General features: G+C 44.0%; 1 protein-coding gene across 1 annotated transcript; it reads right to left on the bottom strand.

Annotated features, from left to right (window-relative positions):
- Positions 1-697: 697 nt before the first annotated feature.
- LOC141613509 (uncharacterized) lies at positions 698-1,615 on the bottom strand. Its single transcript, XM_074432251.1, has 2 exons — positions 1,085-1,615; positions 698-1,015 (listed from the first exon to the last, which is right to left on the bottom strand). Exons 1-2 carry the CDS (start codon positions 1,613-1,615, stop codon positions 698-700), a joined length of 849 nt encoding a protein of 282 aa, XP_074288352.1.
- Positions 1,616-22,316: the final 20,701 nt, after the last annotated feature.

The raw sequence follows: 22,316 nt of genomic DNA, 5'->3' as shown, positions 1-22,316 counted from the left end.
GGACCCTACTCAAATACTCCATACAGATGGTAAATAACAGAGGGGACATGGGGTCACCTTGTCTAATACCCCTCCTCCCCTGGAAATAACCAAAACTAGAGCTATTAAGGGATAGAGTAAACCAGGGAGAGGAGACACACACCATTACCCATCTGATCATCTGGGGAGGAAATCTAAGAGCTGTCATCATTTGCACAATAAATTTCCACTCAATTGAGTCATAGGCTTTCTTGAGGTCTATTTTCATGATGCATCTAGGGGAACAAGACTTTCTGTTGTACAATCTTACTAAATCCTGACAAATCAAAATATTATCCACAATTCCCCTTCCCTTAATAAAAGCACTTTGATTAGGACTGATAATCTCAGGGAGCACCTTAGCTAGCCTATTGCAAATCACTTTAGAGATGGTCTTGTAAATGACATTGCAACAGGCAATGGGTCTAAAATCAGCCACACTAACAGGTCTCTCTTTTTTAGGGATTAGGGTCAATGTAGTAGAATTAATTTGTTTCAGCAGATTACCTGAATCAAAAACTTCCTTGACAGCGTTAACAATATCATTGCCAACAATACTATAAGCATCTTTGAAAAATTGAGAAGAGTAACCATCTGGTCCAGGTGCTTTGTTTGCAGGAATAGAGAAGAGGGCCTCCTTTATTTCATCAGCAGTCACAGAATTAATCATACAATTAGCTTAGTCCACACTAACCACCTTTTCTTGCCTGACAGTAGGGAAGTGCACATCCCCAACAGTTTTGCTAGACCCCAACAACTGAATATAATAATCCTGAAAGGCCATCTCAATGTTGCCAATAGTAGTATGTGTAACCCCATGGAGGTCCTGAATACACAATACTCTATTATGAAGTCTTCTAGCTTTCATCACACTGTGGAAATAATTAGAGTTTTCATCTTCATCACTCATCCAATGAACCTTAGCTTTCTGGCTAAGGAAGCTCTTCCAAGCAGCATCCAACTCCCTATAAGCACTAGCAGCCACCTTCTCAGCAGCCTACAGAACAACATCAGTGGGAGAAGCATGGAGTTGTTTTTGGATTTCATATAAATAGAGCAATGCCACCTTTGCTGAAGTTTCAACATTTAAAAAGCTAGACTTGTTCAAAGCTTTCAAAGGGTTCTTAAGAGCCTTGAGCTTCTTAGCTATCCAAAACATGGTATAACCCTCAATATGAGTATCCCAAATACTTTTAACAATTGTCAAAAAATTTGCATCTTGCCCCCACATATTGAAAAACTTGAAGCTGCCATTCCTTCTCTCAGTAGTAGGCCAAAGAGTAATAGTATTGGGGCAGTGATCATAGAGCCCTTCAGGGTGAAAAATAATGTTAGCAGCAGGAAACTGTTCCAACCACTCATCATTGATCAATACTCTGTCAATCCTACTAAACACCATGTCACCAGCATCATGCTTATTATTCCAAGTGAAAAAAGCCCCCTGTGCAGGAGCATCCATCAACCCACAAGTAGCTACACACTCCTGGAAACCCCTCAACTCTGCATTAGTAATTTCAGACCCAATCCTCTCATCCATTGCCAACACATTATTAAAGTCCCCTATGACCATCCATGGTTCATTTACCACTGCAGCCATAAGATTAAGAAACCCATAGAGAGTCTCTATCAACAACCCTGTTGAAACAATACATAAGAGACACCCACCATTGAACCCCAGTAGGCAAGAAAGTAACCCTAGAGTGCATCACCTGAGCTTGACTACTAATAATCTCAACTTTATAATTCATAGGATCCCAAACTTGCCATATTCTGCCCCCATCATGAACATCTATATTGTTAGCCATGGACCAATTCATCCCTAAACCATTATGCATTTTATTTATGGAATTCCTTCTAACTCTAGTTTCTAGAATACCAAATAAACCTACATTATTCAAATGCAAAAATCTTCTAACATCAGATTGTTTATTCCCACTATTAAACCCTCTCACATTCCAAAACCCAATGCTACCCATTCTTTATTAAAATATTATCACCCTCCATTTCAGGCTCACAGACCTCTCTAATCTGAATTGAACGTTCGACCACTTCAAGAAATGTCCTCCTATTGCTCCCAATACTTATATCCCCCTGTCTAGTCATCTGAGTGAATATTCTAGCAGGAGAGGAGACAGATTGGAAAGGCATTGAAGTAGCAAAGATCCCTTTTCCAGTACCCAAATCTGCATTGCTCTTCTTCCCACTCGGCTTGTCAGCAACCACAGTGAGCTGATTCCCAGCCTTGGGGGCAACTGGTGCAGCTTTCTTAGGCACCCAAAATTTTCTTCCCTGAGGGTGAGCTTTCTGTGTGTTGTGTATCTTCATGTAGTAACGGGCTAAATGCCCCATAACCTTGTACTTAGTGCAGATGGTAGGCTTCCACTCATAGTGGACAATTTGTCTATGAGGGTTACCCAACTCATCCTGGAATTCCACCACATCAGGTAAAGCCTCCCCAACAGTTACTTCCACCATAATTCGTGCATACCCTATGAAAGTCTTCAGCTGGGTGTTGCTATCACATCTAATGGTGTTCCTACAAGATTGGCAATCTTCTTAAGAGCATGTCCCCAGAACTTTAACGGGAGCCCATAAAACCTGATCCAAATAGGAACTACATCGACTGCTTCCCTAATCAATTTAGACGACAGGGTCCATTCTTTGATAACAACAGGTTTGTTATCAAAGAAGACTGGACCCGCCAGCAGAATCCTAAGTTTTACGGCTTCAGTTTTGAATCTAACCAAGAAGATTCCATTAGAATGAAAAGCAATGTTTTCAACCTCAGGCCAAATACGCTTAACAAAACCATCTAGGACCTTCTATGGGGGATTCGCACCCAATACATAGCAGTAGACAGCCGTCGACCAATAATCTAATTCACCCTTAACATCAGACTCAGTAAGTTTCAGGCCACTTACCCTAGATGCAGACGGAGAAGCAGACCATGGTGACTTGTCCTTCCTAACAACATCCTCCCAGTCCTCATCAGATTCTTCCTCCAAGATAGACTCCATGACCGCATTCAGATTGTAGGGACGAAGAAGAGATGTCGGCTCCTGAGTTTGACCAACATCATCTTCTTTGTCGTGATCAGAAAGCGAGATTATACGATATCGCGAACCAGAATTATTATTATTAGATGTTTTATTACTACTATTTGTTTGAGTTTTTGTGTTTTTAGAATTATTATTTGCTATTACTCTAATTAATCTACTAGATTTAGGGAAATTTTTCCTTTGTCTAGCCATTGCTTATAAGAAAATATGTAACATCAAATTGTACGAGCATGACACTCTTTTCTTAGTACCTGTATGCATTCGGGTTTGTGGCGGCGACACAGGTGGAGAGGTAACTTACAACCCCTTCTTTCATTTTTTACCGATGAGCCTCACATAGCCAAATTGACATGTTTTGACCAATTATTTGACTACGATCCTAAATTAGCCTACCATAGTCAAGCTAGTTTCGCAGTTATTTTGGGTATGTTGTGTTTATCAATTTTGTATTCCTTCTTGAATTAAGAAGATGAGGAGAAAAAAAAGGAAAAAAAAATGAAATGGAAAAGATTGGAAAAAGATAAAAAAAAAAAAAAAAAGATGAAAGAAAGTGGAAAGAAGACAAAAAGAAAAAATCATATGAAAAAGTTGCTGAATATGACTCCCATGCTTATCATTGTTTTTATGGGGAGTCTTTTGATGGTGTGAGTGATGTTTTGCCACAATGGCACGGTTCCACGTTTTATATATTGAGTTTTGAAGCGGAATGAGTTTATTATTTGGTTTCGGTTGTACTAGCTTGGCTTTACCTCCACTTATCCAAATTGTTTTGCCCCTTCTTACCCAATTACCTCACCTCACACTATATGTAAGTCCTCGGCATGTGTCTTGGTCCTGATTTGTTGGAATGCATATGTTCTCGTCGGTAGAAATAGGTTTCATGTTAGTTGCATGCATGTTCTTGTAGGTCGAGTTAGGTGAGCAGCTTTATTTCTTTCTATCTCACAAAATTATACTCACCTTGTGCTTGATTTGTGTGATGAGCGAACCGTGAGAGTCCGATAAATATGAATCTTGCATGGTCGATGGTTCATTAGTTTCAAAACATTGATTTAACTCGTTTGCACTTGACCCATTGCTACTTTGTTAAGTTGTTGCATTAAATTGGTTTGGGTGGACAATTTGTAGCTGGTAAGATGGTCCCGTTCCACTAGTTGTCTTTAGTTGCATTTATAGTTTGCTTGGGGACAAGCAAAGGTTTAGTTTGGGGAGATTTGATGCGTGCATTTTATATAAGGTTTTTACCCTATATTTACACACATTTCTGTGTTATTTACGTGGCATCTAGCTACAAATGTCCCAGAATAGTCTACTTTGGTTTATCTTGCATTAATTGCAGGAATGAGCCGGAAATGAGCATAATCGAGCCTGAACCTGTCCTGTTTGCATGCATTTTGGAGGAAGAAGAATCGGAGCCCGGAATTTGTCACCTAAGGATGCGTGAAGTGGCTTCGGAAGATGTTTTGAGTTCATCTACGCTCATACAGTGATACTATGCTCGATCGATTAAGTTTGCTTTTAAATATGGTCGATCGAGTAACCTTTCATGCTGGAAGACCTCGATCGAGTATTTATTCTGCTCGATCGAGATGGGTATTTACTGAGTTCCTCGATCAAGTATTTATTCTACTCGATCGAGAGGTTTAACCTTTATTCTGCTCGATCGAGTAGTTTGTTTCTACTCGATCGAGTGGCTTTGACTTTTAGAATATTTTTACGCAATCTTTTAGATTTTCTTTTCGGATATTTTATTTGTATCTTAGAATAAATAAGAGACGGCAGGGAGAACGAGAGGATCATCTCTTTTCTTGTCACTTTACTCCTTAGACCTAAAATCTCTATTTCTTGGAATTCCTTGGTATTCGGCATTTTCGATCTTTTTCTTTGTTGTTTAGTAATTTATCATGTTCAATTTATTTATCTCATTCGTCTTTATTGATTTCTCAATTTGCATTATGCGTAGCTAATTTCCTTATGCTAGGACAAAAGAGGAGCCATGGTAATTAGGGAAGATATGATTAGGTGATTAGGCTTGGCTAGATTTAGGTTTGTGTTGTTAATCACCGCATTTATTAGCGATTAGCTGCTTGAGTCGATGCATTTAGCTAGTGGATTTGATATGCCTTTACCTAGATCGAAAGATTGGAAGGGGTGAGATCTGCAGTGAACATTAGGACATTTTTGTAATACTCCGTATTTATAGTCTTGGGGGTACTCTATCGAGTAGGCCTTACTCTGTCGAGTAAGGGTAAGTGGCGAAGCAAAATAGTTTCTGACCTGTTGGGCACTCGATCGAGTAGCTGGGGCACTCGATCGAGTAGGGGGGTACTCGATCGAGTACCTTGGGTACTCGATCGAGTGTCCGGTTTTACGGGGGAGTTTTCTCGGGTTTTGTTAATTACGCGATTAAGGTATTTAAACATATTCGTAATTGTTCTAAATCACTTTTTACAAAACCTAAAACCTGTTTAAGAGAGAAAGCAACTAGTCTTCTTCCTAATCGCGTTCTTGACAATTCCCGGAGTTCAGACGGTCAGTTCGTATCGTAGTTCGTGTCGTTGGATTCCTTGCGTCGAGGGTAAGCTTTTAATATAATTTCTTTAATGTTTTGATAAGATTGATGAAACCCTAATTTAGGAATTGGGGGTTTTTATGAGTAGTATTTGAATGGTAGCATCTATGTGTTGTATGATAGGAGGAGAATTCGTAGAGGAGCCGTTTTGATACAAACAGATACCGTCTGCGTGTTGTGCTTTCCAGGTAGGATTTCCTACTCAGTATTAGTCCCATAATGGGATATTGGTGATGTGCTGTAGTTAGTTGTTTGATATGATGATTGTGATTGTGATTGGTTGTCTATGGTTCTCGAGATGCGTTCTCGGCTGAGTGGGGTCACTTGCGGGAGTGACTTCACGCCCTAGTTTCGCCCTTCGTGGAACCCGCCACGGAAGGGGATGTGCACATTAATGGACAGGGTTATCGCTCGTACGATGAGCGGGGCTTAGGTGGGAACGGCTGCGGTCCCCCACTGGCAGGGCTGGTCCAGTGGACAGTCAGTATTGAGATGATGGGAGTTGGTGGTGTGTGTGTGTGTGACATTTCAAATTTTCTGTTTGTCTTATTGTTGTTATCTATATTGATTGTGTGATTAGTACTGACCCGGTGTTGTTTTGTAAAACTGCGGTGATCCATTCGGGGATGGTGAGCGATATTGAACAGTATAGAGATGAGTACTGGGATAGCTGGGATGGCCACGACATGACGATAGAGTCTTCCGCCGTAGTTTAGCATTTATTTACATTTCGATTGAGAACAGATAGTTTGGAGTAATGTATTGCACTTTCGATTTGGTTTCGAGGATTGTATTTATTCATTAAACTATTTACAATAAATGTTGTTTCTGTTTTATCTATTTGATATCATACCTCGGGCGTAGAGATGGTGATGTCTTCATACCTGAGTGGTCCTGGTAAGGCACTCGGAGTATGGGGTGTTACAAATGGTATCGGAGCGACGATCCCGAAACCGTAACCAATGAACTTAATGAACATAGGGAGTCAATTAAAATGAACCCGGGGTAAAAGTTGTAGGAGCTAGTGCAAAGGCTTGGGAGACGTCCTAAAGTCGCGGGGATCGCCCTACAACTTTGAACCGGTCATATGGGGGAAATGTGTGTTGAGTCATGTGTGTGCTTAGTAACTTGCGTAACAATGTGATGGAATGTGTTGATGGTTGGATGTTCGAATTGGAAGTTGATGAGATGAAAGAAAAGTGATGTTATATATATAGACATTGTTGATGAAATGATAGCATGATGGAATGTTTTACAACGTGGCAAGTAATAGCATGAATGTTATGATATAATGTGATTTATAAAGTTAGCAATGTTAGTATGTGACGTAATATGCGGGTAGCTCTTACGTATTAGTGGTACTTGATCGAGTGAGGCCGACTCGATCGGGTAGGTTTTTGACGATTTTGAGTCCAAAATCGCGTTTTGGGGCACTCGATCGAGTAACAAGGGGTACTCGATCGAGTAGAAAATCACTCGATCGAGTAGCCTAGATACTCGATCGAGTGGTTTAGAGATCGAAGGTCTGTTTGGTTCTGGAGTTTGGGTACTCGATCGAGTACATGGGGGCACTCGATCGAGTAGCCCGTTACTCGATCGAGTGGGTTTGGATACTCGATCGAGTAGGTTCTGGGCAGCGCGTTTTCGTGTTTTGAGGTTTAGTACGTGTGTTCATGTTTACCCTTTCTTATATAGCTTCAAGATGCCGCCAAAGAGAAATGCTTTGTACGCGAGAGCAGAGCTTATGACCACGGATGACATCGTTAAGATGTTGGAACACCAGGACGCTCTTCGAGACCCCAAGAGAGTGAATGAGGACAAGGATAAGAGTAAGGAGAAGGAGGTTGACCATGCTAAAGTCAGCCTCTATATTGCGAGGTTTAACCCGAAGGAGTACAAGGGAGTTGAGGAGCCTAACCATCTTGATAGTTGGCTGAGGGAGATGGAGAACATACTAGATTTAGTTCGTTGTCCTGATGAGATGAGAGTGGATCAGGCTGCATTCTATCTGAGGGAGGCAGCTGGCAAGTGGTGGGATTCCGTGAAAGTGAGTGCCAAGGAGATATATACCAACCAAGGGTTACCTGCTATACCTTGGGAGGAGTTTCGTAGGGCTGTGAGGAAGGAGTTCGTACCAGAACATGTGAGGAGTAAGTTGAGAGAGGAGTTCGATAAGTTTAAGATGACGGCTGAGATGTCTGTGGCTGAGTACTACAGGCAGTTCAATGAGAAATCTAGATATGCTGAGGATATGGGTTTGAGTGAGGAGAATCTGGCTTTGAGGTTTGAGAGAGGGCTAACCACGAAAATTATGGATAAGTTACCCGTGGGAGTCCTTACTGATGTAAAGGAAGCGTATGAGAGGGCTGGGAGAGCCGAGAGACTAGTGGAGATGGCTCAGGAGAGGTCAGGTGGAGAAAAGAGGAAGTCTGAGAGCGAGGGTGGTGGCCAATCTAATTTCAAGAAAGGCAACCACAATCAATCTAAGGGATTTTCTTCTGGGTCTGGGTTTAGTGCTGGAACTTCCTTTGGGCGAGGCCGTGGGAGTGTGAGCAATAGCTGGGGAGTGACCTGCTTTGGTTGTGGTGGCGTAGGCCACAAGAGACATGAGTGCACGAGTGCACCGGGATCTTTTCAGAGACCTGCACAGAGCTTTGCGAGCAACAGACCAGCTGGATCATGGCCAAACCGGGGAGGTCAGAGCTACCAGAGTGGAGGCAACCGCAACGGCGGTAATTCTTATCAGAAGACACCGACGAACAACAACAACAACAATCAAGGGTCGGGTGCTAAGCCGACCGCATCAGCCAAGATCTTGTCCCAGGGGAGGTGGGCGAAAGACCGATGGCAAGTTGTTCATGATGGACAAGAAGGCAAAGGAAGATGCGCACGTTATCACCGGTACATTCCTTGTTAATGGTATTCCTACGTTTGTTTTGTTTGATTCGGGGCTTCTCGATCGTTTGTGTCTTTGAGTCATGTAAAACAGTTGGGTTTGAGAGTATATGAGTCTGTTAGTGAGCAAGTTTTCATACCTTCAGGTGAGTCTGTATCGTGTGGGAGGTTGTTTAGAGATGTATCTTTGATAGTTGGGCAAGTCGATTTCCCTGTAGACTTGCTAGAGTTTCCTTTTAATGGTTTTGAGATGATAGTTGGGATGGATTGGTTAGGAAAGTATAAAGCTAAGATAGACTGTCATCAAAAGAAAGTGTCCCTAAGAGGTCCTAAGGGTGTTAGAGTGTCTTACCGTGGGTTTCTAGTCAAACCCAAAGTTAAGTTGATTGCATGTCACCTTGAAGTCGTATCCGAGGAAGGGATGTCCTCGATTTTGTGCCATGTGAGAGATGACCGGATAGAGAGAGCCCTAGCGATTGACGAGATACCAGGTGGTGGGAGAGTTTGCAGATGTTTTTCCAGAGGAGATTCCGGGGTTGCCACCGAAGAGGGAGATAGATTTCACCGTTGAGTTGAAGCCAGGGACGGGGCCAATCTCTAAGGCACCGTACCGTATGGGTCCTAAGGAGATGGAGGAGCTTAGGAAGCAGTTGGATGATTTGATAGAGAAGGGATACATTAGACCAAGTGTATCGCCTTGGGGAGCACCAGTTCTTTTCGTGAAGAAGAAAGATGGGAGTTTGAGGCTGTGCATAGATTACCGGGAGCTGAACCGTGTGACGATAAAGAATGAGTATCCTTTGCCAAGGATAGATGACCTGTTTGATCAGTTGAGCGGTGAAACAGTCTTTTCTAAGATTGATTTGAGGTCGGGGTACCATCAGGTGAAGATTAGAGATGTGGACATACCGAAGACAGCTTTCACGTCGAGGTATGGCCATTATGAGTATGTGGTGATGCCATTGGGTTGTCTAATGCGCCGGCGTGTTTTATGGATTTGATGAATAGGATCTTCGAGACAGTTCTTGGACCATTCGTGGTGGTGTTTATCGATGACATCTTAGTCTACTCTAAGACTAAGGAGGAGCATGAGGAGCATCTGAGGATCGTGTTGCAGACTTTGAGAGATCATGAATTGTATGCTAAGCTGTCCAAGTGTGAGTTCTGGTTGGAAAAAGTTGCTTTTAAGGGGCATGTAATCTCTAAAGATGGGGTAGTGGATCCGGCGAAGATTGAGGCAAAGACAAAGTGGGAAGCACCGAAGAATGTTCTTTGAGGTTAGGAGTTTCTTGGGTTTAGCCGGATACTACAGGCGGTTCGTGAAAGATTTCTCCAAGATAGCTAGACCGATGACAGCGTTGATGAGGAAAGAGAACAGTTTTCGTTGGGATGAGAGTTGTGAGACGGCGTTCCAAACCTTAAAGGAGCGTTTGACCACGCTCTCCCGTCCTCGCATTACTGAAGGGAGCGAGAATTTTGAGGTTTATACGATGCTTGAAGAATGGGCTAGGTTGTGTGTTGATGCGAGAATGGTAAAGTGATTGCCTATGCTTCTAGGCGCTTTGAAGCCTTATGAGGAGAATTACCCTACTCATGATCTGGAGTTGGGTGCGGTGGTGTTTGCTCTCAAGATTTGGAGACATTACCTTTATGGAGCAATCTTTAAGGTATTTTCCGATCATAAGAGTCTCAAGTACATCTTCACGCAGAAGGAGTTGAACATGAGACAGAGGAGGTGGATGGAGTTGATTGGCGATTATGACATGGAAATCATCTACCATGAAGGGAAAGCCAATGTTGTAGCCGATGCTTTGAGTAGGAAGAGTGTACATTCTTTGTGTACAGACTTTATCTTTGATGAGGCCGAGAGATGAGGTAGCGAGGTTCGGGATACATATGATGCGAAAGGAGATGCCATGGGTGATATGACAAGACAACTTGAGTTTTATGATGATATTCGGGATAAGCGAGGCTTTGGATCCTAAGATAGTGGAGTGGAGAGTCTGGGTAGAAAAAGGGACAGTGTCCCGGTTTTCCATTCATACGAGATGGTAGTTTGAGGTTTGATGGTAGGTGGTGTGTTCCTAATGATGAGGAGTTGAAAAAGACTATCATGACAGAGGCACATTGCACACCATATTCAGGTGCATCCGGTGGAGATAAGCTTTACAAAGATTTGAAGAAAACGTTTTGGTGGCCTGGGATGAAGAAAGAGACAGGTGAGTTTGTGTCCCGTTGTTTGACATGCCAGAGAGTTAAAGGGGAACAGAGAAGACCACAAGGTAAGGTTCAGTCTTTGGAGGTGCCCGAGTGGAAGTGGGAATCCATTTCCATGGATTTCATTGTGGGTTTGCCTAAGAGTCAACAAGGTAACAATATGATTTGGGTGATAGTGGATCGTCGACCAAGTCATCTCACTTTGTTCCAATGAAAGATACATGGACTAAGGCACAATTGGCTATGGCATATCGAAAGAACGTGCTTAAGTTACATGGAGTCCCTAAGGACATAGTGTCCGATAGAGATGCGAGGTTTATATCGAGGTTTTGGAAGGAGTTGCGAGAATCGTTGGGGACAAATCAAGATGAGTACAAAGATTTCATCCTGCGACAGACGGGCGGATCGAGAGAACAATCAAGACTCTTGAGGATATGTTGCGAGCTTGTGTGATGGATTTTGGTGGTAGGCTGGGAGCGAGAGGTTGGACTTGATAGAGTTTTCTTACAACAACAGCTATCACACCGGTATTGGTATGGCACCGTTTGAGGCTTTGTATGGGAGGAGATGTAGGAGTCCGATCTGTTGGGACGATAGTCTTTGAGGCAAAGTGGTTTTAGGACCAGAGATGGTACATGAGATGGTGGAACAGATTAAGATGATCGGGAACGGATGAGAGCAGCCCAGATCGACGTAAGAGTTATGCGATCTACACCGTCGGGACATAGAGTTTCAGGTTGGGGACAAGGTTCTTCTGAAAGTGTCTCCTATGCGTGGGGTTATGAGGTTTGGGAAGAAAGGCAAGCTAAGCCAGAAGTTTATAGGGCCTTATGAGATCTTAGAGCGAGTTGGGGAAGTTGCTTATCGTCTGGCTTTACCAGTGCGTTAGAGAGAGTACATAATGTGTTTCATGTATCGCACTGGCGGAAGTATGTGAGTGACCCGTCACATGTGTTGGAGGCAGAGAGCTTAGAGCTGGATGAGTCTTTATCATACCTTGAGGTGCCTAAGCAGATCCTAGACCGAAAGGTTAGGAAGACCAGGAGTGGTGAGACAGTTTTGCTCAAGATCCTTTGGTCTAACCACGAGACCGAGGAAGCTACATGGGAGGCAGAGGATATCATGAAAGAGCGTTACCCCTTCCTTTTTGATCAGGTATGTATGGTTACGGGGACGTAACCTTGTTTCTTTTAGGGGGGTAGGAGATGATCGCGAGCAGTTTCTAAGAGTTTTATACACCTTTTTATATGTTGCGTCGGTAGGTTGTCGGGATGAGTTGGGTAAGTAGCGTGTTTTATATTGAATTTTGTTTTGGTTGTTGAGTCGGGAATGTTTTGGAGTACCTTTGTTTTTGTAGTGGTTTGAACTTCGGGGACGAAGTTCCTTTTAAGGAGGGAAGACTGTAATACTCCGTATTTATAGTCTTGGGGGTACTCTATCGAGTAGGCCTTACTCTGTCGAGTAAGGGTAAGTGGCGAAGCAAAATAGTTTCTAACTTTTGTTGGGCACTCGATCGAGTAGTCAGGGCACTCGATCGAGTAAGGGGGTACTCGATCGAGTACCTTGGGTACTCGATCGAGTGTCCTGTTTTACGGGGAGTTTTCTCGGGTTTTGTTAATTACGCGATTAAGGTATTTAAACATATTCGTAATTGTTCTAAATCACTTTTTACAAAAGCTAAAACCTGTTTAAGAGAGAAAGCAACTAGTCTTCTTCCTAATCGCGTTCTTGACAATTCCCGGAGTTCAGACGGTCAGTTCGTATCGTAGTTCGTGTCGTTGGATTCCTTGCGTCGAGGGTAAGCTTTTAATATAATTTCTTTAATGTTTTGATAAGATTGATGAAACCCTAATTTAGGAATTGGGGGTTTTTATGAGTAGTATTTGAATGGTAGCATCTATGTGTTGTATGATAGGAGGAGAATTCGTAGAGGAGCCGTTTTGATACAAACTTGTAGATACCGTCTGCGTGTTGTGCTTTCCAGGTAGGATTTCCTACTCGCATTAGTCCCATAATGGGATATTGGTGATGTCTTTGTAGTTAGTTGTTTGATATGATGATTGTGATTGTGATTGTGATAGTGATTGGTTGTCTATGGTTCTCGAGATGCGTTCTCGGCTGAGTGGGGTCACTTGCGGGAGTGACTTCACGCCCTAGTTTCGCCCTTCGTGGAACCCGCCACGGAAGGGGATGTGCACATTAATGGACAGGGTTATCGCTCGTACGATGAGCGGGGCTTAGGTGGGAACGGCTGCGGTCCCCCATCGGCGGGTCGGTCCAAAGTGGACGATCGATATTGAGATGATGGGAGTTGGTGGTGTGTGTGTGTGTGATTCAAATTGCTCTGTTTGTCTTATTGTTGTTATCTATATTGATTGTGTGATTAGTACGACCGGTGTTGTTTTGTAAAACTGCGGTGATCCATTCGGGGATGGTGAGCAGATATTGAACAGGTATAGAGATGAGTACTGGGATAGCTGGGATGGCCACGACATGACGATAGAGTCTTCCGCTGTAGTTTAGCATTTATTTACATTTCAGTTGAGAACAGATAGTTTGGAATAATGTATTGCACTTTCAGTTTGGTTTCGAGGATTGTATTTATTCATTAAACTATTTACAATAAATGTTGTTTCTGTTTTGTCTATTTGATTATCATACCTCGGGCGACCGAGATGGTGATGTCTTCATACCTGAGTGGTCCTGGTAAGGCACTCGGAGTATGGGGGTGTTACAATTTTAATGAGGGCGGAAGCTAAGTTAGTAATGTTTTAGGGCGAATAGCGGACCGGAAGGACCTTTTCACTACTCTGCAGACCGAGTTCAAGCTAACCTTTGACCTTAGATTTGATCTCTAGAAAACCATGGTGAACCAACTGTCCTAGCTATTTCTCTCTCTCTCTGGTAATTTCTTTAGATTCTTTGCTTGTTCCTTTATTGTTTCTCTTCTCTTCATCTCCATAGTCTAGAATCAACAATCAAACCTCCAAGAAACGGTTACTTAGGCAGACTTAGTTTAGCTTACATTATTCCCATCTCCCTGTGGATTCGATACCCGACTGCCTCTACTACATTTATAGAGACCGGTTGGTTTTATTTTTGATAGGGTTGCGACAGCCGTGTCACTCCACCATAATCAAGCCCACAAAAATTACCCATAAAAAAACTTCCCCTACAAAAACTATCCACCGAGGAATACCCCTCCAAGGTACCCTCGAGATCCCGAAATCAACGGTATCTGGAGAGACGACGCAAAGGATTTCTATATGGTTCCGGGAAAGGGAAAACAAGCGAAAGAGATCGGTCATCTTACCCGGTCCGGACGCCCCCACCAAAACTCGAACAATGCAACGTTCGTTCCAACAACGAATGACCAGGTTGTCCCGGACACGGACACCCAACCCAAGGCTCCCGAAAATTCGATCCTTAAACAACTGCAAAAGGCAAAGGCCGAGATTTCGATTTGGCAATTGATCGCTACATCCTTCGAACATCGGTAGGCCTTCCTACAAGCCTTGGGAAAATTAACAGTTCCCTCTACCTCCTCTCCAGAAGAAGTGGTAGCACACATGACAAGCGATGTCCCCGACCCTAGCAACCCTGTCATCTTCTCTGACGAAGATATCCCTCCATTCGGAGCCAACCATAACCTGGCCCTATACATCACCATACAATGCCTCAAGAAGAATGTGCCTATGGTTCTAGTGGATGACGGATCTGCGGTTAATGTCATTCCCCTTAAGACAGCTCACAAACTGGGTATCAAAGAAGCTGATTTGGTCCCAAGTAACCAAGGAGTACGCGCCTATGACGGCACTCGTCGCAAGGTTGCGGTGCTTATCACCTTGACCATTGCAACTGGACCGTTGGAAAGACAAGCCAGTTTTCAGATGGTCGACATCGACGCCTATTTCAACATGCTTCTCGGACGCCCCTGGATTCACGCCGTCAAGGCCGTCAGCGCAACCCTCCATCAGAATATCAGGGTCTCTTTCAACAAGAAAACGATCACAATTCCCGCCTCCCCGATCAAACCTATCATGACGAAGGGAATAGCCACTCAGGTCATTGAAGAGGACGACAGTGAAATGTGGGGACTCCAAGTTGTGAATGCCCTAACCGATGAATCGGCATCCTTTGATTGTGACCCGTTCTCCAACCTTACAGTCAACCGCATTTTGATGCGCCTATTTCCCGGGTCTACCTCTCAATCCGCTGAAAAGCACCTTGCCTCCCTTGAAACAGGCTAAGGTCCCTAACATCCCCTTCGGGCTACGCTATGAGCCTACCGATGAAGACATCCAGGAGAGGAACCTCCTAATACGGAAGCGCAAGAATCACAGAGTCATCCTCCGTCCCTACCATCTGACTCTCGAGGGATACTTCGTCCCCGAGGGAGAATCCGAGCTCTACAACGGCTTTCCTGAGCCAATCTACGACTCCGTAGCTAAGGTCAAACACTCGGGCGTAGATGTCTTTCAAGACTCCTACTTCATTCCTGATAACACCAAAGCTGCGTCGACCAAATCTGAGTCGACCTCATGCCTCGACGGACAGGCCGTCAGTTTCCTCTTCGGAGAAGACAACATCAGGCACCTCGCCTATGAGGACATCATCAACATTGCTCTAAAGGACAACCAGTTCGATCCCACCGCCTAAATCTCTGATACTGACCCGGAGAAAGCTACACAAGGCTGGAGGAAAACTGTCAAGTGGACCGATCGTAAAGGCCGCATTCTCAAGATTACAACTGGAGAAGGCCCTATGTTCAAAGAGGGAAGTGAAGATGATAAGGAGTCGGAGTCCGAGTCAGAGTCAGAGTCTGTCTTAGCTCCTAGCACTCCTGATGTCCCAGTCAAAGTCGCATTTCCACTGTTTTATCACAAATTTGTGGCTACTTCAGAGGCCGAGTCAACTAAGGTTATCCCCACTCCCGGAGAAGGTAGTAACCTGGAGCTTGTTCTAGGGCCACCTCCTCTGCTGTGTCGCCTCTGACTGCCCATGAGATGTTTGTCCTATCCAAGCTTTTCGCTCAAGTCGACTTAATGAATGCTAAGTTTGCTTATGACTCATCTCATTTTAACTGCAATGCAATTCTGAACTAACATGAGGAATTTGACTTGAGTGAGTACCCGCCTCACCTAGCCAAAGAACTCGACAAACGAGAAACTAGGACCCCTATCATTGAGGAGACCGAACCTATTAACATAGGAACCAACAACACACCTCAAGAACATAGGATAGGGACCACCCTTGACCCCTCCGAAAGACAGCAGTTCATCGACCTCCTACACGAATACAAAGACGTATTCGCCTGGTCCTACAAAGACATGCCTGGGATCGACAAGAAGATTGCAGAGCACAGAATACCCATTAAGCCCGGAGCTAAACCTGTGAAACAAAAGTTGCGCCGAATGCGCCCTGAAAATCAAGGAAGAGGTAGACAAGCAGTTCAAAGCCGGATTCATCAAAGTGTCCGAATACTCTGACTGGGTGGCCAACATAGTTCCTATACCCAAGAAAGACGGGAGAAATTGGGTTTGCGTCAACTTCAGAGATCTAAACAAAGAAAGTCCAAAAGACAACTTCCCTCTGCCACATGTTGACATCTTGGTGGACAACACCGCCGAGCATGCCCTATTATCATTCATGGATGGGTATGCTGGGTACAACCAGATCAAAATGGTTGAGGAAGACATGCACAAAACCGCATTCACTACACAGTGGGGTACATACTGCTACACTGTCATGCCCTTTGGTCTAATCAACGTCGGGGCAACTTATCAAAGAACCGCCACCACACTCCTACATGACATGATGCATAAGGAGGTGGAAGTATATGTCGATGACATGATCGTCAAATCAAAAGAGCGGGACGGCTACATCAGCGCCCTTCGGAAATTCTCCGCTCGCCTCCGGAAATACAACATGAGACTAAATCTTCTGAAGTGTGCATTCGGGGTCACCTCCGGAAAACTCCTGGGACACGTCGTCAGCAAAAGAGGCATCGAAATTGATCCTACCAAAATCAAGGCTCTTCAACAAATGCCTCAGCCTAAGAACGAGAAAGAGATTCGGGGATTTCTCGGTCAAGTCCAATACATCAGCCGCTTCATACCAAACTCACTATGATTTGCGAACCGATCTTCAAGAAGCTTCACGCCTCCGATCACACCGATTGGGACGATGACTGTCAAAAGGCCTTCGAAAGGATAAAGGAAATCTTATCCAAACCTCCTGTCCTTATGCCACCTCAATAAGGAATTCCCTTATCCCTATACCTGACTGTCACCGGCACAACCATGGGAGCAATGCTAGCACAAACGGTCGACGGCGAAGACCGAGCCATCATCAGCAAAAAGTTCATCGAGTATGAGACAAGGTACACCCAACTGGAAAAGACATGCCTTGCCCTGGTTTGGTCAACAAAGAAGCTGTGACACTACATGCTCAGCTACACGGTTCACATCTACTCCAAGATGGACCCGGTCGAATACATCTTCGAAAAATCCGTACTAAACGGAAGGCTGTCTAGATGGACACTCATGCTATCCAAATTTGACCTCAAATTCGTACCCCTCAAGGTTATCAAGGGAAGGGCAGTCGCCGATTTCCTAGCAGAAAACCGTGTCAACGAGGATCCAACGACCGACACATGGTCACTTCCTGACGAAGACATCCTTTGTGCCGACACCGACGCATGGGACCTATACTTCGACGGTGCGTCAAACTTGAGAGGCTTCGGGGTAGGAATCCTTCTAATATCACCAGAGGGAAAACATATTCTGATCTCAGTCAAACTGGACTTTGCCGTCACCAACAATGCCGCCGAATACGAAGCATGCCTCATCGGCCTACAAGCAGCCATAACACTTGGCATCAAGAGACTGAGAGTCCACAGCGATTCCTCACTCATCATCAATCAGGTGTCCGGATCATGGAAAATCCGAAGCGACAGCTTAGCACCCTACCCTGCAAAGATCAATCAAGAGGCCGAGTTCTTCGACCAAGTCGACTACTTCCACCTGCCACGGGAGGAAAATCAATTTGTTGATGCCCTGGCAAAACTTGCCGCGCTCGTCAACATACCTGACGACATGACATCGATGCCCCTGTGTGTCGAGATAATGAGCGATCTTGCTCGCATCTGCGTCATCAACAGCGAAGAGGAAAACCATGTCTAACCTTGGTACCAAGCCATCCACAACAACAAAACCAAAAATGAATTCCCTCCCAACTCTGATACAAGAGGACAAAGAGCCATCCATTTACTTGCATCACAATTCGTGATAAACCAAGATCAACTATATAAAAGAACACCCCAAGGGATCCTTCTCCTTTGCACTGACCACCACAATGCCAAAAGAGTCATGGAAGAGTTCCACGACGGAGAATGCGGCCCTCACATGAGCGCAATGATGTTGACTCGAAAAATCATGCGGTTAGGCTACTACTGGACCACCATGGAAGCCGATTGCGGAAACCACATCAAACATTGCCATAATTGCCAAATCTTCGCAAATATACAACATATACGACCATCCCTTTTATACACCATGACATCACCCTGGCCTTTCTCGACCTGGGGCATCGATGTCATCGGGAATGTCAACCCGATAAGCACCAAAGGACACTGCTTCATCCTCGTTGCCATCGACTACTTCACCAAGTGGGTAGAAGCACAGTCCTATGCAGTCTTGACCGCCAAACAGGTGGCCAAGTTCATCCAGGACAATATAATTTGCAGATATGGGGTACCCCATGAGATCATCAGCGACCAAGGCTCTCACTTCCGGGCGGAAACACAAGCCTTGCTGGACAAGTACAAAATCAAGCGGCATCGATCTTCCCCCTATCGTCCCCAAACCAACGAAGGGGTAGAGGCAGCAAACAAAACTCTTCTCACCATCATCAAGAAGATGGAAGATAATTACCGCGATTGGCCGAGCAAACTCCCATTCGCACTCTGGGGATACCGAACATCCATTTGAACACCCACAGGCACTACACCCTTCTACCTAGCATACGGTATGGAGGCGGTTCAACCGGTAGAGTTGGAGGTCCCATCTCTACACATCTTACTGGAGAGTCAAGTTCCTGAGGCGGAATGGACCCGTCAAAGGTTCAAACAACTCACGCTTCTAGACGAACGGTGACTCAATGCCTTGCACAACGTCCAGTTATACCGACATATACAACGGGCATTCAACAAAAAGGTCAAACCCATAAATATCAAAGAAGGCGACTTGGTCCTCAAGTCGGTTTGAGCGCCACTACCCATCGATCCGAGGGGGAAATTCAAACCCAATTGGGCAGGGCCATACCTTATCAAGAAGATACTTTCGGGGGGCGGTAAGACTGAGTCACCTAGACGAGGAGGATTTTACAAACCCGACCAACCTAGACCAACTCAAGAAATACTACCCTTGAAACCTAGTAATCATAAACCTTACCCTAGCTTCAAAACTAGCGACCACAATATCCCGTTCAAGTCACGTTCCTTAACACGTTCTGATTTGAAATTGCATGTTTTACCGAGTCTAAGTTGCGGCACCTTGCCACGTTTCAAACGTCCTTTGATCTGTCAAAGGCAACATCTATTTGCACTCAAACAAATTAAACTAAACACTTGAACTACGAGCATGTTTTAATTTCACCTTTTCAGGTGGATACGTAGGCAATCCTTTCTTACACAAGAAGGATACAACCATGAAACCCAAAACAAATTAACAAAACATTTTGAACTACGATCATGGTTTGATTTCACCATTTTAGGCGGATATGTAGGCATTCCTTTCTTCCACAAGAAGGATACAACCATCCCCACAAACAAAAAAAAAATCACCCACATCAACTTCAAAAAAGAAAAGGGAAAAACATTCCCCTTTCCACAAAAACACAAAAAAGAAGCCTTTCTCCCTTCCGACAAAAATCTCATTTCCCAAGTGCAATGTTTAGGATAATTCAAACCGAATTGCCTTTACCAAATGGATGTAAGAAACAAGCGTTCACAACTCTTTTAACACAAGAAATCCTCTTATTTAATTAATAATGAGAAGGATTACAAATTTGACAACAAATAAAGCTAAGCAAGTCTACAACTTGTCAAAGCTAGAGTGTCGACTAAGACATCTCACATAGCAAAACTAGCATAAAATACACAATACCTAGCTAGTACAACATAATAAAAACTCACAACACTATTACAACATAATAGTAAAACGGATAATGGAGGTCTTCATTCTTCCATTCTACCCTTGCCTTTTCCCTCGGGGTACATCTTCCCCTTGTTCCTCTTGTTGGCCCGCCTAGCATAGACTTCCTCTTCGGAATGGATCCTCAACGGATCTACGAGGGCGACGGCCTCCGGTCTTTTGCATGACCCCATATTCGGCCCAAGACGAACCCATATACGGCCCACTGCCTCTTTGGGACCCGAGCTTCTCCTCTTTGGTGGCCTCATTACATCCGGGCTAGCATCATCGGCAAAGTCATCAAAGAAGGCACGGTTGGCCTTGCCAACCTCTCGATAGATCAAGTCGACGACCTCGTCCTTACGAGACTTGGACCTTTCTTCCAAGGTTTGAGCTCTTGACCACTTGACATAAGCGGGAGTCATCCATGTCGTGGCAACGGGATTTGGTACCTCCCAAATCGGCCGAGTGGCCCACCATCTTTCGAAGACCTCCACAAGCTTGGAGTTTCGGAAAATACTCTCTTGGACGAGAGTATCTTGAGCGGGCACCTTTTGTTGACGCCCCATTTGCCTTATAAGTCTTTCGGGATAGATGAAGGAAGCAACCTTCAAACCCACCACCATTAAAGAACAAGAACTAGCGGCCAAAACGGGCAACCCCGTGAAGGACCTCAAGTGCCACCATGGCACCACCCAACGGATATGAGGATCACCCTCCTCCACCAATCTCGAGGTCCAATAGGCCTCGGTGGATGCAAAACTATCTGAGTACAACTTCTTCCCCATAGTAAGGTGACGGAAGGAGTAAGAAGAAGAATCGGCTGGAGGCTCTACATACCTTAGCCTCTCCAATAGCCACACTTGGAGGATCCTAGGAGATCCGAACGAGGGAGCTTCTCCGCAAGAGCCCTTCTTGTCCAAGGCTCGGATGATCTCGCCAAGCACCAACCATGATGGATCCCTACCATGCCCCCATTTGCTCAACTACATGCACAAGGGTCATACTACCATAACACTTTGACCCCTTCTTCTTCAAGGCATCGACGAAAAGGTATGCATGCAATAGGCAAAAGGAAAGAGCCCTTCTCCTAGCCACCTCCGAAACATTAACATCCAACCGGTTTGAGAAAATGTTGATAAGAGCCAACATATCCACACCATGGGGAGTGATACCTGTCGATGTGAGTATCAAAAATAATATTTATAACCTAAATACTACTAACAGAAGCTAGTGGCAGTCAGGGTCGAACCATAGGGAGGCGATGCAATTAATAGTTGTCTAATTTTTAGTCTAAGGTAACAGTTTTGAGGGGGGCTTGATTTGAACAATTCTATGACTAAAGGCAGTAAAATTAAAACTAGACTAAGGCAAATAAATGAGCAATAGATGAAAATATATGAAATCAAATATTAAAAGGATGCTAAGATGGTCGGTTCACTGTAGTTTCGACGGCGGTAACTCTAAGTAAACTGATTTAAGCGTGTTAGACGGAAAAATAAAAAGTCCTCTCGGTCCAATTTAACAGGTAGCAACCTTTCGGCCTAAGCTACGGGTCCCTAAGTCTCACTAACACAAACTTTCGTCCTTGATTAATGATACTTAAAGCCTAAATTAACTTATCTCTCGATCTTATTAATTTAGTCGTCTTAATTAAGTAGTCTATCTCCCTCCCCTATCTTTCGATCTATCGGGTCGGTCAATTCCTAAGCATTCAACTAGTCGCGTGCACTCGATTCGTCAAATATAGCAATTAAATTAATTAAGCCGAAGATGATCTAACACGTGGCAGTCGATCGACCATACCAGTCAGTCGATCGACCAGAGCCCGATAACAGGTTGCCTATTGTCGAAACCGTCTAACCTACAGATCCCATACATCTTAGCACGTAGGATTTAGCTACTCATGATGGTGATAAAAACAACAATAAAATTAACAAATAAAGCAATTGAGTTCATAATTGAATTAACTAAATAAATAATTAACATAAAACGAGAATTTGGCTTTGGGAAATCTAAACTAGCAATTCTAAACTACGGAAGAATTAAAGCAACGAAATTGAATAAAGGAACAGAGAAGTACCGTAAAGAAGAATTGAAGCGAAAAGACCAATACCCAACGCCAAAAGAAAACTTTATTGATGAAAAACTAATCTAAACTTAATGAAATAATCAAAATTCAACTTTTTGTGTATTGAACCCTAATTAATTCGATATGTCTAGCAGTAGGAAGGAGTTATGTTATATAGAAGTGTCACGTAACTTTTATTCCTAAAACCTAATTACAAATGGGCTTCGGAATTCTAATTTTAATTTGCGCGTCAGATCGTGGGGTGGTCGATCGACCACTGAGACCAGTCG

The sequence above is a fragment of the Silene latifolia genome, chromosome 11, assembly GCF_048544455.1.
Source record: "Silene latifolia isolate original U9 population chromosome 11, ASM4854445v1, whole genome shotgun sequence".
NCBI lineage: Eukaryota > Viridiplantae > Streptophyta > Magnoliopsida > Caryophyllales > Caryophyllaceae > Silene > Silene latifolia.
Note: the sequence above shows the minus strand (reverse complement) of the source record. Positions and strands in the feature narration are given on the sequence as shown.

Excerpts from the sequence above, each read along its gene's own strand:
- LOC141613509 (XM_074432251.1), bottom strand. The coding sequence starts at position 1,615 with ATGGCTGCAGTGGTAAATGAACCATGGATGGTCATAGGGGACTTTAAT. Across the intron at positions 1,016-1,084 it reads ATGTTGAAACTTCAGCAAAG|GCTGCTGAGAAGGTGGCTGC; the intron begins GTGGCATTGCTC and ends GTTGTTCTGTAG.